The sequence below is a fragment of the Acipenser ruthenus genome, chromosome 10, assembly GCF_902713425.1.
Source record: "Acipenser ruthenus chromosome 10, fAciRut3.2 maternal haplotype, whole genome shotgun sequence".
NCBI lineage: Eukaryota > Metazoa > Chordata > Actinopteri > Acipenseriformes > Acipenseridae > Acipenser > Acipenser ruthenus.
The window spans coordinates 9,422,511-9,440,099 of record NC_081198.1 but is presented as its reverse complement, the minus strand read 5'-3'; the positions used below and the strand labels follow the sequence as shown (position 1 = coordinate 9,440,099).

General features: G+C 34.0%; 1 protein-coding gene across 7 annotated transcripts in view; it reads left to right on the top strand.

Moving 5' to 3' along the window:
* The window catches only part of LOC117400738 (netrin-G1-like), a 98,442-nt gene extending 82,508 nt beyond the window's left edge, over positions 1–15,934 (top strand). For 5 of the 7 annotated variants that reach the window (XM_059031693.1, XM_059031694.1, XM_059031692.1 and 2 more), the window contains 4 exons: positions 1,688–1,735; positions 3,971–4,030; positions 9,808–9,942; positions 15,648–15,934. In XM_059031693.1, coding sequence (XP_058887676.1) covers positions 1,688–1,735; positions 3,971–4,030; positions 9,808–9,942; positions 15,648–15,895 — 491 coding nt within the window. In that variant the 3' untranslated portion in view covers positions 15,896–15,934. The remainder of the gene's footprint in view (positions 1–1,687; positions 1,736–3,970; positions 4,031–9,807; positions 9,943–15,647) is intronic. The other 2 variants (XM_034001076.3, XM_034001083.3) reach the window with 2 other exon arrangements.
* The last annotated feature ends 1,655 nt before the right edge of the window (positions 15,935–17,589 follow it).

Here is a 17,589-nt window from a genome sequence, read left to right as displayed (position 1 = left end):
TGGCATTGGCTCTTTTGACCTAAATATGTGTGTTTTTAAGGACTTTTAATCCACCATCATTAAATCTTATCCAGCTTCTATAGTAACTCCAATTAAAGGGGTTGGAAAAAATAACAGCTAAATCCATGTTATGAATCACCTCACTGGAATGCTGTCCATTTTTAATGCAGCATATTTTCTAAAAGGTGTCTGTCATCTCAATAGGACAAACTGGTGACAACATCAACAACGTTATATTGTTACCCATTTAACATTTAAGTCCAGCCTGAAAATGGCTGACCAGAAATTTGATTGTATTAAATGCAATACAATTTCAAAAAGCTGTTGTAAATGTGTGGCAACATATAAGTAGGAGGCTTATTTACAAAATAAATCTTGATGTATTTGTATTAAAAAATGTGTCCTTTCTATTCACCTCGATTTTATTTTTCTCCCTAAAACCTGAGATTCCCATTAAGGCTGTCAACAGTCTTATGATTAATATTAAATGATGCTGGCGGTAAGCAGGGTACCTTTTTTTAAAGGATGTTATTGTAGCTTGAACTAAGGACCAAGAAGCACACACTTAGTCGAGTGTTTGCAATTAATGACTCCCAAAATAAATTATTACTAATTGTTAACACTATAAAACAAATAAATGGAGGTTTGGTACATGCTATTAATTGTTGGGATAAAAAGTAGAGGGTGAGGGTTCTTTCAGATAACTCTACTTAATGTTAAATTCCTTAGACTTCAGCTACAGTTACAGGAATTCGAACAGAGCCTAGTGTATTACCCTTTTGAGCTTATATAACCCTGGAGTGAAGCGACTACGGGGTCAGAAGCCAATATTGTTTTAAAGAGAAATTAAAGAGGATACAGCATAAAATGAGCTGTTTCTGGGTGGTAATGCTCATTAGTAGACTTTATTGCTGTCTCTGCTTCACATGGTATTGAGAATACTCCATTACCAGCTCTTCAGCACTATTATTTCCGCATAAGGAAATAAATAATCGTATGTAATTATGAGGTTATACATTATTTGAGCATACACGATAGACTATTTTGAACATACACTAAATTAAAAGACATCATCATATAGTGCTATTAAAATAATATGTTGAAAGTATTGTTAAGTCCAAAAATAAGCTGTTTACAATCTTCCTTTTTTTAATTCAAGTTGAATATTGTTTTTTTTTTTTATCCTTTATACTTAGGGCTAGATTCTCAAAACGCTTTACTCCAAATTTTCATTTGTATGCTTTTTTTTTTTTTTTATCAGAATGGAAAATACACCCAATAAGGTTATCAAACCAGAAACTGCAATATTCAAATAACAATTTGGAATAAAAAAACTGGCCCTAAGTCATTTGACAAAATAAAAATACTAGATTTAAAAGATAAGGTAACAACTAATTTCACAACTAGTACCAATCCGATAGGACAAATTCTATATTATTTTAATGCAGCTAATTTTAAACAATTTTAAACTGCACAATTATATACAATATTCAAAAGTCTGTTCGATTTCTTTTGGGATGCATCAATTGCTCATCTTTGTCAGCCTTGGCAGTCATATGTTGTGCTTTATGGGCAAATTAAGTAGCCAATGTCTGTAGTTGTCTTTGTTCACTTAGTATTGTACAGGTAACAATGTGTTGTGTAGTAGGTGCAATTAACAACTCCTGATTTCTCCTGATGCATGCAGTATGGCCGAGTGTTTCATCTCTAGAGGTTGCTAACAACCGAAAGCAAGGTAGGATTTCTGCAAAAACAAATACTCCTGCTGAAGTGAAGTTGCTTTTTAGAAACACCACAGTTATGTAGTTTACTTACATGCATTGTAAATCGTTAACATAAAAAACTTGGTTGTGCAGTAAATTCATTTTATGTAAGGCATACGTAAGCCGTCGTATTACATGTTTTGCACATCTCTACATAAAGCATGTTGACTTCCCAAGAATGACTAATAGAATTCCGCAGTTAGGCAATTTCCCCATGGAAACCAGCTCTATTTGACAAACATTTTCCACAAATTTCTCTTGCTTTAAATTATGCTCCTTTTAAATTAGAACTGGAATATGCAATTATTATTTTCCTCAACTGAAAAGGCTGTAGGGATTTCATGTACATTGATTTAAGACAACCTCGACCTACTCCCTGGTGTAATTGTACTTTGCAAACATCATGCAACTGCTCTTTATTGTCACAGACCAGCGAAGTGAGCCTGCACTGAGAATTTTAAAATGCTGGCTGAAATTCTTCCCAGGTTTTAGTTTAGATGAAGAGGTTTCTACTAGGTCATATAGCCACAGGTCCATTGGCAACAAAGCAGCTTTAAAGAACAGACTGTCTGTGCTGTGCCTTACCTGAGAACAGACAGAATACAGTACTTAAAGGTGTAGTGGCATATCAAGTGTTATTAATATATGAGCAAACTGTATATACAAATATTATAATTACACATTCATTACCTTTCTACTTTGGTGAAAATACTGTACTTTTTAATACTGTTTAACAAAAAACACCCTGTGGAGAAAAAAAAGCAATGTTCCTTTCAAAGGAGGCTGTGTGGTCCAGTGGTTAAAGAAAAGGGCTTGTAACCAGGAGGTCTCCAGTTCAAATCCCACCTCAGCCACTGACTCATTGTGTGACCCTGAGCAAATCACTTGTGCTCCGTCTTTCGGGTGAGACGTAGTTGTAAGTGACTCTGCAGCTGATGCATAGTTCACACACCCTAGACTCTGTAAGTCGCCTTGCATAAAGGTGTCTGCTAAATAAACAAATAATCACAATTGGCTTAATTCTTAGTATAGTAGAAAGCAAAATTCAGACCTTTTGGATATTTTGTAGAGGAAACACTGTTATTGAGAGTACTAATTGGGAACAATAATAATGTAATAAAAGATCAACACTTTATATTGATATATAACATGACCTTCAATTAAAAATGAATCATCAGTAGTATAGTATTTTTTCCCATTGTGAGTGAGGTCTAACATCATAATACCAGTACATGTTATAAAAAAAAAGGAATTTGTCGAGGTGTATGAAAACCCAAAATCTTATTGAATAATAAAAAAAAAAAACATGACATATGTTCCATCAGTTACATATAATAGCAATAATACCCTCCACATCAGGAACCAAAGGCACAAACCACGCCTGGACCGAATTACTGACCAGTCCATACTCTCTGGTAATGCCTAAGAAAAAGAGTCTGTTTAAATGTCCCTTACAATAGCATTTAATGGGTTCACATCCCTTCAAAATGACCTGTAGGTAAAGAGTCCAGTAAAGGTAAAGTGTATGTGTATTTTTATAGCAGTTGTTTGAAGAATGCTGATGTGCTGTCTCCAGTAGAACAGGCACAAGTATTGAACATATTTAAATATTTTAAACTATTTGTTACAGGTGAAATTGTTAACTTTTATACTGGGATCTGAAACATGGCTCCAAAAAGTCATACAGGTGTATGTGGACTTCCTAGCAACATAGTAACAATTATTCCACAGATATTTGAAATATTTTATTACCGCTGGGTCTAAAAAATCCATTCCCAGCCAAAATGTGGCAGTAAAATGTAACCTTAATTATCACATTTATAAATAGCATTGTTTTCACAGTACCATTTGCAGTTGAAGCAACTGAAGCATTATGAGCTAGATACTGTACCCTGTTTAGTTAGATACTGTACAACTACTGAGTTTGAGAAAACGCCTACATAAATTAGGATGTAGTTCACAGGAAATGTTATTTTGACAAACGTTTCTCTGATGATTTTCGTCTGTAGCATACAGTATGACGTGTTCGAAGTTTAAGGCAGTATTTTTTTTATTTTTTTTAACCTGGAAAAAATAACCTAATACACTACTTGCTGCTTGTATTCACCCGTAGTAATGAGTTGTTTTTAGTTTTGTTTTTTTGCCCGTCTTTTCTCTGTTTAATGTACACATGATCTTTTTTTTTTGTTTTTTTTCAAATTATCTAGTTGCTCCACAAATTGCTTTGCCAACTGCCCCCTCTGTTCAAGTTGCAAACAGCAAGAGAGGTAGGAATTCTGAGATTCATACAGTGCCCCCGCCCTGTGTTAGTTTGTGTTGTTTGAACTTGCACACTGTATGAATCTAGAATACTCGTGAAGTATATGTGGTACTTACCCGGCACGCAACCAGACTAACCCCTTTTTAGACTAATGCATAGTATGCTTGTACAGTATATAACGTTATAGTCACATTACAAAGATATTGATCATTTTAACTGTGTATTACTGTATGGGATGGGGTAATATTTCCCTTTCAATACAGAGGAATACAGATTACTCTGTTATACAATAGTACTAAAAAATAACAACATGACTCTTATATAACCAATAATTACTGAATGCTTAAAATAGTATACTTAGTTTACACGTGCATCACTTTAAAGTATATGTATATTTTCTTTTTTAAAGTGGCAATTGAATTTGTTGTATTAAACCCAGAAAACAAAGTAGGGAATATATATATATATATATATATATATATATATATATATATATATATATATATATATATATATATATCTTAATGCAGGTATGTGTCAGAACCCAGCTTGCCATTTTGTTTCAGTGCTGAGCAAATATGATTAATAAATAAATGTTATTTATACATTAGGGAAATCAAATCTAATTGTGCATATTTAAAATAAAACACATTTGCCATCTGGATATTACTGTGAACCCAATGCGAGAGAAAAGTAATCAGTAGTTTTAGTCGCTTTTTTTTTTTTTTTTTTTTTTTTGCTGCTGCACAATGTAATCCTGCTTTCACACCTAAATGTGACATTATTCATGTTTTTTGCTCCATGATCATTGTAGGCTACTTTTGTAAAGGAATAAGATTAATAAAATACATTGTAAATAGGGATTTGCACACAATTTGGATTTTGACTTTTCCTCTGAAGTAAAGCATTGGGATACAATATTAACCCAGCACTAAGTAAAATCACATTCTAAATATAGGTAGGCCTTAAAGGGGAAGTCAATTCATCCACAAGATTGGCCTTGTTTTATTATTATTAAACTGTTTTTAAATATAATTTTATATAACTTGCCAACAATAATCTTCTACAAATTCAAAAAGCTTAAAAAGAATTAGACAAATAGACAAACGTTTCTATCCGGGCCTTCTTCAGTATTTGACTTACTTTATTATATCTTCAGCTTTCAACATCTGTGTATAAAGGCTAGTTCTGATAGAAACGTGCTACATTATGGGCTGGGGGGTGATGCACAGGTAAGCACAAGAATAAGAACTAGGAGTAGTACATTATTGCTTGTGATAAATCAGTTGCTATCATAAAATAACTTGTGAAGACAGTCTACTGTAGTTATAAATGTTGCTTTCAATGGATGCTTTCACTGTTATAACTGAATTGCACTATATTTTATAGATACACTTCATATAATACTAACTAGAAATATGTAGGATGGTTTGGATCAAACAAATAAGCACAAAATAATAGTAAACTGAAAATTAAAAGCAGTTTTTAGGACATTCAAGAGTTCAATAGCTTTGTAATGGATTATAATACAATCTGTAAAGCAATATTTGTAGTGTAACAATATAGTTACAGTATTAGATTTAAAGTACAGCCTCTGAAAGTGTCTAAAGTTTCGATTTTGTAAATGAACAACTGAAGTATATGTGCTTACCTCTATCCATAACTTCAAACTTCTGAATAAAACTAAAGACATGTTTAGATATGTAATGCACATTGTGTATATATTATATTGTGTGTGCGTGCATGTGTATGTGTGTGTGTGCGTACGTGTGTGTGTGCATGCGTGTGTGTGTGCATGTGTGTGTTTGTGTATGAGTGTGAATGGAAGAAATATGTACAGTTCTGGCAAAATGTTATGCATCCCAGAGTGTCATTTTAATTACAAGTTCATGGCAAATCCCATTGTACAGTACAGTGTCTTCCTGGCTCGGAATAAAATAAAGAAAGAAAAGCTGCTATCTGAAAGCTCCAGCTCCTTTTTCATTTCACTAAACTTTTGATTAAAAAAAAACTAAAAAACAGTCTCGCAAATACAGTTCCAAATTGCATGGTATATTCATGCCTGTTTAAATATCTCCATGTATTAGAGTTTCACGTAACTTCCTGTGATATTGTTGTTGTTGTGTTCTGGTTGCCCATCCATTGTTTCATGTGCCTGAAACTAATGCTATCTAACAACATGCAGCCCATTATAAGCCTGATGTGAACTGACATGTAAGCCAGCTGTCTGTGTCTGTGCTGTTATGTAGCCATTGCTCTTTGCCTATTCTCCATCTTACTCAAGCATGTGACCTGCTCTCTATCTGCTGCTGTATACACTTTTGTATACATTTCTATTCTTCCTTGCAAGACTGTGAATACTTCGGCCACTCCAACCGGTGCAGTTACATCGAGCTGCTAAACACAGTCATTTGCGTCAGCTGTAAACACAACACTAGAGGGCAGCACTGCCAGTTATGCAGGCTCGGCTACTACAGAAATACTTCAGCAGATCTGGACGATGAAAATGTTTGCATAGGTTAGTTTCATCATAATAATAATAATAATAATAATAATAATAATAATAATAATAATAATAATAATAATAATAATAAGCACTGCTATTCTTTCAGATCTGTATGACAAGTTATTTTCCTTTTTTCTTTTAAATGAGCTTTTTTTTCAATGGATCAGATAGCTTTTTTCTGCAGGCATCTGTGAAGACAATGGGAAATTGCCTTAATTACCCATTTGGGACAGATTTTCTATCCTAGAATACATTGACATTATACCTCTAAAATGTATCACTGATAATTATATATATAAAGGCATGATCATATCTGAAACAGTAGTTCCTATACCATTAAATATTATTTGTTAGGTCCAATAATATTTTCCAGCTGTGGTCCTTGACGTACAGTTCTGCCCAATTTCACTTTGTCTTTGTCTTTTTGCAACTGCGTCAAACACAATGGAAGCCCAATCACACTGTTAATGAAAAAGTAACTGTATCTGTTTACTGATACTGTACTTCCCTTAATAGCTCATGTCCTCATTGTAACTAATGCTCCAAATGACAAACCATTAAAATGCTATTAGTGGGTCTTAATTAGATATAGTGGTTATACAGACAAATGGCATTTTGTGCTGATGCTTTGTAAGCCCTTTCTAAACCAGAATTAAAGGACAGTAGATATTCTGGCATCTTTTTGAAAGTGTTTATTTAAGCTCTAATTCACTCATGTTTAATGAGAAACAAACCAAATTGGTGGATCTAAATACTGTCCCACTTAAACTCTATACTATTCCTCCTGCTGTTTTCCCTACATGGGAGTTGACCCATTTGTTAACATTACTAAGTACAATAGTGGCATTATTAAGGTCTGGATCTATTTTTGTAAAATTATATACATTTTTTCTTAGTCATAAAAGAACATATTCATTTTTCCCTATGAAAACACTGAATTCGTATAGATGTTACCCCGCACTGTGACCCGCGGTAAGTCATTGTATTTTCCTGCACAAAAGGAAGTGCCTCCACCTTCCTCATTTCATTCCTCTGCTTTAAATGGTTTCTGCACAACAGCAAAGCCAAGATATTTGAAATTCATAACTATATCTTGATTTTTTTTGGATTTTTTTTTTTTCTGGAAAAAACAAAGTGTAGATACATTAAACATTTTTTTTGTTGCTGTTGAAGTATATCTATGGGAATATTGATTATACTGTATACATGAAATATGAACATTATACATCTGAAATCCATGCTGATCTAATTTTCAATTTCAATGTATCATTTTAAAATATTTACCAATATGGTAAATATATTGTCTGATTATTTGACAACGCATTAAGATTGAAAATAATGGATTTTAAGGTGAGTTAATTTCAACAATCAAATACAGCATTATTAAAAAAAAAAATAGAAGTTTGAGAAACTGTATTTATAATTAACAACTCAATACAGAAATTAAATTAGGAAATGCTGGCAGGTTATAACATTTCCTTTATGGCCCTGTTTTTAACATGTCTGCAAGCACACCATTGTCTGCAGTGAGTTACAAGTGTAGACTAAAGGGTCTGAAATCTATTGCCAATGCTCATTTTTCTAGGTCGGTTACAATACCATTGCCATGTCAGGTTTTGTAGGCAAAACTACAATTATACCTAGGAACATATTGGTATTTCATTGTTCTTTAATATTTAGAATTGTTACACTAATGGGATGGTGTGATTATTTGCCAAGACCCAAAAAATAATAACTGAATAAATGTAACGTCATTTACTTAATAATATTTAAACAATGTCTCAAGGTAAATCATAATGCTGTATTGTGACATTCATAATTTAAGGTATGCTCAAAAAATGTTAATTTGAGATTGACTGTACACCAATCGCTCATTTTTTTCTTTAATTTTACAACATACTGTAAATGAATGAGAAGCTTTCATTTCTGTGTGGGAGAAAAATGTAATCTTGTTCACATTGGAAAGACTAATACAATTTGACAATTCCCTGTTGATTTGCAAATGGCAAAATATTTTATTTATTACCTTAAAATGACAAATGCAAATTTGGTGTCAGATCAAAGCAATAGTATTCTTAATAACATAATGTCACACAAAACATGAATTCTGATTCACGGATTCCAAGTATAGTATGCTTTAAGATTAATTTTGTCTTCATGGTATTTAAAACACTAACATAGTTTTGTATGTATTTATTTTTATTAAATACATGTGAAATCCAAAACAGTGGTATCCAAATGCATTATTTAAACCATTTTATTATTCTTATTATTAAATTTTGCAAAGTAGAAACCCAACCAGAATTCAAATAAATAAGACCATTACAAAATATTATTAAAACATGCACCTAACGATCATATTTCTTAGAACCCTTTTTTTATAAATGGTACTGCATGCTAGTAAACATATACATATATATATATATATATATATATATATATATATATATATATATATATATATATATATACACACACACACACAAGACTGTGTTTTGGTGAGCTAGAGAAAAGAAAAAAACAGTTACCAATAAATGGTTACCATCTTTAGAAAGAAAATAGCAATTTAAACAACTACAGTACCAAAAGTATTCCATAAACTGTCTTGTTTTTTAGTTTAACTGTGATTCTGCTCGTAAATGATCAATTATTTTCTAATATATATATATATATATAATATATATATATATATATATATATATATATATATATATCTGCGTCAGAATTTTATGTAAGTGGAACATTATACAAAGTGAAGGTTATTTGGAATAGAAATAGAGCTAAATAAAGAACGGTCAACTCATTTGGGCAATTTAAATGTAGATAATTGATTGTAATAAGCAGCTAAAGAGATATGTAATAACAGAATTTCACTGACATGTTTTTCTTATCAATTTGGAATGCATATCGATATTGTGATATACACTGCAGTATTATTAGTTTGATTTAATTTCTAATCAAACAAAAGGAAGATCACACATAATATCAAGTAGTATTGTTTCTTCACATTTCACAGCACATTCCATTGTGTCAGTTGTTGGCAGTTATGAGAAAGTGATACATTGATCTTTAGAAGAAAAAAAAATATATCAAAAGAAAAAAATGATTTTCTCACCTTATACTGTACTGTACAAATGATGGCCTTCCTTAATAATAATAATAATAATAATAATAATAATAATAATAGTTTTGGAGAGTTTATTTATTTGGCTTGTTAAATCATTAACCCATGAACTAGTCTCTAGTGTGTATGTATGTGTGTTGTCTTGTTTCTGCAGACTGTAAATGTAATCCCTTTGGTTCAGACAATGTTCGCTGTAATGACACAGGATTTTGTGAATGTAAGAAGGGAACAACAGGGCCTAAATGCGATGAATGTCTGCCAGGATATGTATGGCACAATGGCTGCCAACGTAAGTAGAACACACCAGTGCAGCCTTTCTCTTGCACCTTGCAGTCATGGCTTCTATTGCTAGCATGAGTAGCTAAATATGTAGCAGTAGCAGATATAAGATGATTCTGTTTTTTTGTTCTGATTTGATAAGCTACTGTACCTTATGTTGGATTTGTTCACTGTAACCCGACTGCAAGTCTTTTTTTAAGCTTTAATGTGTCGCTGGCCTGCATGATTGAGTTTCGTAAAAAGTAAAAACAATAAGCGTACTTGCTGGTTCTGTTTGGTAAGCAAAAATGATATGCAGCTTAAAGCATGGCCTGGGGTTCTAACCACTTTTCCATAAGAGTTTTTAGAATTGGTTTCTAAAATTTGCATTCTTATAACCTACCTTTACTTTAAAATAATTTCTCTCCAAGATCAAATTAGTTTTCATGTACAGCATCATCATTTTAGAATGAGGTGATTAACAAATAGTGTTTTCTTACAGTACTCTGGTTTGCTTACTTTATATTCAAGATTACAAGTGTATTCTAAAAATATAACCACTAATCTTGCTCTAACTTCAAAGCATACAGAGCATTGTATATAGACAGTCAACTCTCATTAATATTAACTTTTAGAGACTGGCAAAATTGTCATATCAGTAATTCTTATTATCAGGAGTCTAAGCCAGATGCATATTATCAGTTTTTATTGAAGCTACAGGATCAGTGAAATACAATTTCATTTACAGTACAATGAAAGGTTTTATACATTTAAGTCTGTCCATTTTATTGAAAATATGGTTGTAAGTGAACTTTTAAAAAGTGTGCATTGCAACTTGAAATCTGCATGTCCCATTCTGATCATCTGCATTTTTAAAATGAGCAGCTCGGAAATGCTGACGACTTGCATACACAGCTTCATAGGCCTGAAATCTTTCTTTTTTCGTGTATGCTGGTGCATTATCCACCGCTTTCAACATCTCCCCTTTTGTCTGCAAGGATAATCCATTTTCTTTTGCACTAGTCACTCGTTTCTATGCTGCATGGAAAGGCATTGATGCATTAGCATTATTTTTACATACAATTACCCATTTATACAGTTTTTTTTTTTAAACCTAACTGTATGAATGGGTAATTGTATGTAAAAATAATTTACACAAACAGGAAATTCATGATGGGTGAATTCATATTATAAGAAGTAATTTACAATAAGAGAAAGTTAAATTTGGCCGAACCATGAAGAAGACTCATAGTATCAGGATATGTGTTTAATCCGAGTTCATCTTATTCACTCATGCTGACTGCATTTCTTAAAGGGTATATAAGGACATTTTTATTTTATTGTGTTACATGTTCCCATGTGTTGCTGCAACTGTTTAAGTAAGGTGTGTGTGTATTTTATTTATTTATTTATTTATTTATTTATTTATTTATTTATTTATTTATTTATTTTACATTTTGACCACTTTTTGAAAATTTTTAATTGCATTCCCTGCCTCAAGATGGCTTCACATGTACCTGCATGGACCTCTCAGAACTACATTTCCTATCATCCTCCTGCTTACTGGTAAATCCATCTCAGTTACATATATGAGCAGGAAGAGGATGGGAAATGTAGTTCTGAGAGGTCCATGCGGGTACATGTGAAGCCATCTTGAGGCAGGGAATGTAATTTAAAAATTTTAAAAAGTGGTCAAAATGTAAAAAAAAAATTAAAATACACACATCTTACGTAAACAGTTGTAGCAACACATGGGAACACGTAACACAATAAAATAAAAAGGTCCTTATGTACCCTTTAAAGAATGTTCTGGGGCAGCTTTACCTTTTATTATTGTGTTTCTTGTTCACTTGTCTCTGACTCAGAAGGTTTAACTATGAACAGTACAGAATATATTCATGAGTTCTTATAAACTCAATTTCACAGCACTCTTTACCTTTCAAATAACCCCTGGCACTTGGGAGGCAACATCAAATCAAAACACTCCTTGTGATGAGATTTCTGTGCCCTTTTCTTTTCAAAAGCAAAGCAATGCAAATCACTAGACCAGTCTAATCTCTTTCTACACTTTTGCATAAGGATTTTTTTATTTTTTTATTTTGAAGCTTGAGAATTTTGACTTTAACCACAGAGAAACCTATAAATGACCTTGTATATTCTCAATAATCTTTTTTAGGCTAGGGAGTTTTCCAAACACGGGTCTTCAACTCCTGACACCAATTATGTAGGCAGATTTGATGATTTTATCCATCATGACTTTTGACGGGCCCACACAACAGTGTACCTGTAAAAACTGACAAACAAAAAAATACTCATATAAGTGTGATACAAAACAAAACATTGGCTGAAGACACAAAGATATATATGATCTGGGAGCTTTGCCCTGTAGGATCTCTGCTTCAATGCAAGCTTAGTATCTGTAGAGACTTAAACCTCTTATAATCATTTCTTTAGAATGAGCTAAGGGCCTGGTAAGCAGCACAAGGGCATGTCTTATGTCTATTTAACCTTGTATAAGGAGAAGGTCTGTGCTTCAGTAACCCAGATGCAGCAAACAAAAGCCAGTAAAACATCAAAAGCTGTGCAAACAGTGTTGTCTTGGATAGAGGACAGAGGGCCTTCAGAAGTTTCCCTTGAGTATTGAATCATGCTTTCTAGTTTGCCAGATCTGTGCATGCATGTGATATCAATCAGACAAAGAAAACAGTGTAAACTGCAAATAACTAACAGTGTGCCATGGATGAGGAGGTGGTGTTGCTACTGCATCACCCAATGCGTATTTGATTGCACAATACCAGGATGCATATATTATTGTAGGGCTCATTAAAAATACAGTACTTGTTACAGAATGGGTACTTACAGCTGATAAGATGTGTCTGTGTACATATGAGCTATATCCTTTTTAAAACAAAGGAGTTTGTTGCAGGCTGAATTAGTTGGGTGGAAAATACAGTACCGACCCCTGTATTTAAAAGCGCTGAACTATGGATCAGGTCTTTAACTGTTCCCTTTGCTTGCCACACCCTTTGTTCTGGATTTCTCCCCGTTGTTATTTAAATCAATGATATGTATCTGTACCCACATGAAGCATGGCACACTATGTGCTTCATCCATCTATCCATCTGTCCTTCACACCCCATCATTTCACAAACTAAGTTGGTCATGGCAAAAATGTGACCTTTGACCCCCAGGTCATGAAATACCAGGCCATCCTCTGTATACACCATTATATTATAGATAGAAAACCAATGATAAATGTGTATTGTACATGCACATATACAAATCCTGTACAGTTACAGAGGTAAATGTAGGTCATACCAGCCATCAAAAATAGGATTATCCTCCATCTTCTCAAATGAGGGTTTGAACCATTTCTCATAACCCAAACGGTTTTTCACAAACATTGGTTCCTTGTCATTTTTAAGGAAGTTCTTGAACTGCCATCTTTCGCAAGACATCCTGCAGATGCTATTAAGATGTCTAGTTTTGATTGTGCTTTAATTGTCATCAGATGCTCTGGGGAAAACATTATTTCATACACCTGTAGATCATTATATTTCATTTTAATTAATTAGAACAGATGCTGTCATCCATGTACAAGATATCCTAATGTTACAAGATTTTGTTCAGGGGAGGTTTCAGGGGCTAGCAGATGTTATGTTCAGTTTAAAAACAAATGCAGTAGTACAGCACTGTTATTACATTAAATACGTCAATCTTGGTCCCTAAATGACTAGGTCTGATCCATTACAATTTGACAGGCTTGCTAAGACTGCTGTGCTTGTAAACTACCACTTTACTACATTATGCATACTTTGGTAAGAAATACCTCTTTCTTTAGTAGGTATAATTTGGAGGACATGCTTCACACATTAACCAGAAGTTTTTTCAGAACTGTGCCCTAAACACGTTTTTCCATAGTTATGGAATAAAGGGAATGGAATAAAGGGGGCAATTTCAACAACTCAAGCTGGCACTAGAGGGGGATTCTAAGTGCATTTGAAGCACTTAATTTACAGTACAGGTAGTAACAATTTAATTTAGTAAATTTCAAACATTCGCAATCAGGTGATTGCGAACTTTGAAAGCTTGAAATTGTCCCCCATTTCTAAAAGGAGGATTACATTTTCAGGGGGGGGGGGTTGTGTTTGTTTTTTTTAAAGCTCACATTTTTTGTCAGAGAACTGACAGGTTGAGGGAATTTGTCTCCATATTATTGACACTAGATGGTTGATTTTACTTAATCAAATGTTCTGGGTGACAAAAAAGTTCCACCTTAACAACATTCTGGGCAGTTGGACATCCATAAGTTTCTCACAGTGGGCTCTTGTAATCAATAATTAATACAAAAAGAACTGAATGCTTTCATAAATATTATACATGGTATACAGTTGTAATAGAAACATTGATATTAGCACACATAGCCCAGGATATTAGATTTCAGGGTTGCGACAGTGAAGTCCCACAATCATTTTTCCAAGTTTATGTATTTCACAGCACTGAGGTCTCGATGTATTAAGGTAATACTTACAGACTCACAACCAAAGACACAAAAAGACAAAGTATAATAAGAATATATACTACACAGTAGTACACATTTGTATATTTTCAGAGCTATCCAACAGTTGGTGGTATATTGGTGAAAAGTCTTTTTTTTTAATCACCCCAAAGCCAATTTAAAATGGTATTGTTTTAAGCTATATTTGCCACAGCTATATGACATTCTGTATGGTAAAATCCTCATATGTTGCTATAACACCATGAAACAATGGTTCTCAACCTGAGGCCCAAGTGAGAGCCTATTAAAATAGTACCCTGTCACCTCACACTTCAAAAGGAAGAACTGGATAGTTGCAATGTTTTAATGTTCGTATAATGGCCCTAAAAAGAGGTGGAAATTGCTCTGGAGAAACTAACTTGATATCTGCTCTAAGGTGTCGGAAGATTGCTGTCTTTTCTTGTACAGAATGTTGTGCTGATCCTGTCATGAAGAGTTCTTTGTGTAGTAAAATGAGCTGTAGGGGGTCTGCTGCCACACTGGAGAGCCACATATACATCCCTCACAAGTGAATAGGTTGAGAATCACTGTCCTATAGAACAAGAGATAAATGTCTCTGACATGGTGATATACTCTAACAGTGGAATTTGTCCTATGTGCTGTATGTTTTATATCAATTTTAAATAATTATAAACTAAACTAAGCATGTTTTATCTTTAAATTGTTAAGTAACGTTTGTGTTCTGTTCACTTATTTTACTACAAGATAGACCTATGTCTAGACTGCTCCTGAGAGCCGTGACACATTAGGAGGGAGGATTCTTTGTGTTTTGCAATGGTATTACAGTACACCTGAAGTGTAGTTGCAATGTACTTACCATGTAGTTACAATGTAATTAATATGTCCTCCTCCTCTAACAGAGCAGACACATGCCCTAACACATTCAAATATATAAATGAATTTAGCAGCACAAATCAAGAAGAATGACTTCAAAATACAAAGAAAAGAAAATGCTATACACTATTCTACTACCAAAGTAATTGGATAGCCTAGATTAAGGCCAACATGTGAATATATGCACTACATGCCCTGTAAAAGAACTACACAGACATTTACAACAATAAGAATATACTGTATATTGCCCATTTTTTGAATTAGCTAGGAACAAATTAGAATTGGCCTTTTGAAAAGCTCATCCTACTTTTTCTGTCCCTAATCTTTCCCTTGATTTTTTGCAGCCCGTGTGTGTGACAATGAGCTTCTGCGCTGTCAGAATGGGGGAGTGTGTCATAACCACCAGCGCTGCCAGTGCCCTGCCTCATACACTGGCATTCTGTGCGAGAAGCAGAAATGTGAGAACGGAGGTTGCGACGACTCAAACTCTGGCCAGGGAGCTCTCTCTCCTTCCAACTGCCAAGTGCTACTGCTGCTGCTACTGCTTCTAACTGCCCTGCTACAAGGGATTAGTTGTCATTCAACACTTTAAAAAAAAAAAAAAAAGCTTATAAGCAGTCCACTGGCTTTAGGATCAGGCTGTGTTAAGGAATGTGCCAGAGCAAAATATTAAATAAAAAACAAGAAAAGACAAAAATTACAAACTGAGCAATTGCTTCATAAAGCTGACAAGGATATGAAGGCCAGTGAAGTAAGCCATAACTAACTATTCTCCTGGAGAGGGTCTGGAGTCCATAGACTGTTTTTCTTCAGCCTCACCAAGGTAATGGCAGCTGCACTAGTTATTGCAATCACAATGCGAGCTGCAAAGGCTACACTGGGTTGCTTCAGAGAATCGTGAGATGGATTGCTATTGGCTAGTCTGTTGCAGTGCAATATAGAACTGTCCAGTGTGTGTGTTTGTGTGGACCAACCAGACAGGCATTCTTTGCGGTCAGTGCATTGTGGATATCAGGAAATCCATTTGGACTGCCATGTTGGACCCTCTACAGTTGCAAACCCCCCTATAACCTGTGCTTTTGTGAACATTGCTCTGTAACCCTTGTTGGTTGAAAGATTTTTTTGTCTGTTGTTAGTGACGCACATGTGTAATAGCCCCCCCCCCAAAAGCAAGTCAAGCCAATCATATCCTTGTATATCTTATAGAAGCACTAGATCAGTACGATCCTAGTGTTCATCTGAAAAGAACGGTGGTTATAGAAACATCAGTATATTTATCCTTTTGTATAAAATGAAGTTATTTTCATGAAAAAAAAGAATATGTAGATTTTTCTTTTGTATTATTGCTGTTTTGTGTTAAAAGGCAACATGTTAATATAATTATTCCTGAGAAAAAAAAAGGTTTCTCTGTATTGGCAATGTGCTGGCATCAAAGAATATGAGTTTTACATATATATGGTACTAAAATATAATACGATTCCACCAAAGGACATTCTAAATGTTTTCTTGTTGCTTTAACACTGGAAAAGTTAAGTGAATAAAAACAATTCTGCATAAAGTGTTTTCAATCATTTGTTTTTAAAATACTTCAACTATTTTTTTAAGAGAACCACAACCAAAATCATCATCAACGATATCTTGGAGCTACCTTCATCCTGTTCAACAATACTGGAAGACTCACAAGTAATCCTCCATATGACAGGCAGTTGTGAATGGAGAAAGCTCTTGGCATGTAACAGAACATTCCATCTTTCTTATTATGTAAGGAAGTCCCACTAGCCAGAGCCAGCATTACCACAAGGTACATGGTTGTAAACCGATTCAGTACAGATATGTGCATTTGATTTTTCTTTTGTTCTGACCAAAAAAAAAATAGATATACTGGAGACTTATACCACATTTATCTCTTGGTCTTTAAAGAACCTAACATTTATCTCATTGGCAAGTAATGTGCAATTCAAACCTGCCCCTGATCCCACTGGATTAATTGACTGGGGCACTGTCAAACTCAGTTCCTGGAGGGCCGCAGTGTCTTCTGGCTTCCATTCTACTCGAGAGCTCAATTACTTAATTGGTTTAATTATTAGAGTAATTGGACACATTTAACACTTCTTTCCAGGCCTCAAAATGGTTCACAGGTAGTGTACGTTGAATCAAGTGCAGTTTTGAAATCATTGACTGTAAAATACCTTGAAAAAATAATTAGATCAAGAATGGAATTACTCATTATTGTAGACAACCTGCTCTTAATCAGCTTTGGAGTCATTGTCCTTGCAACCTTCATCT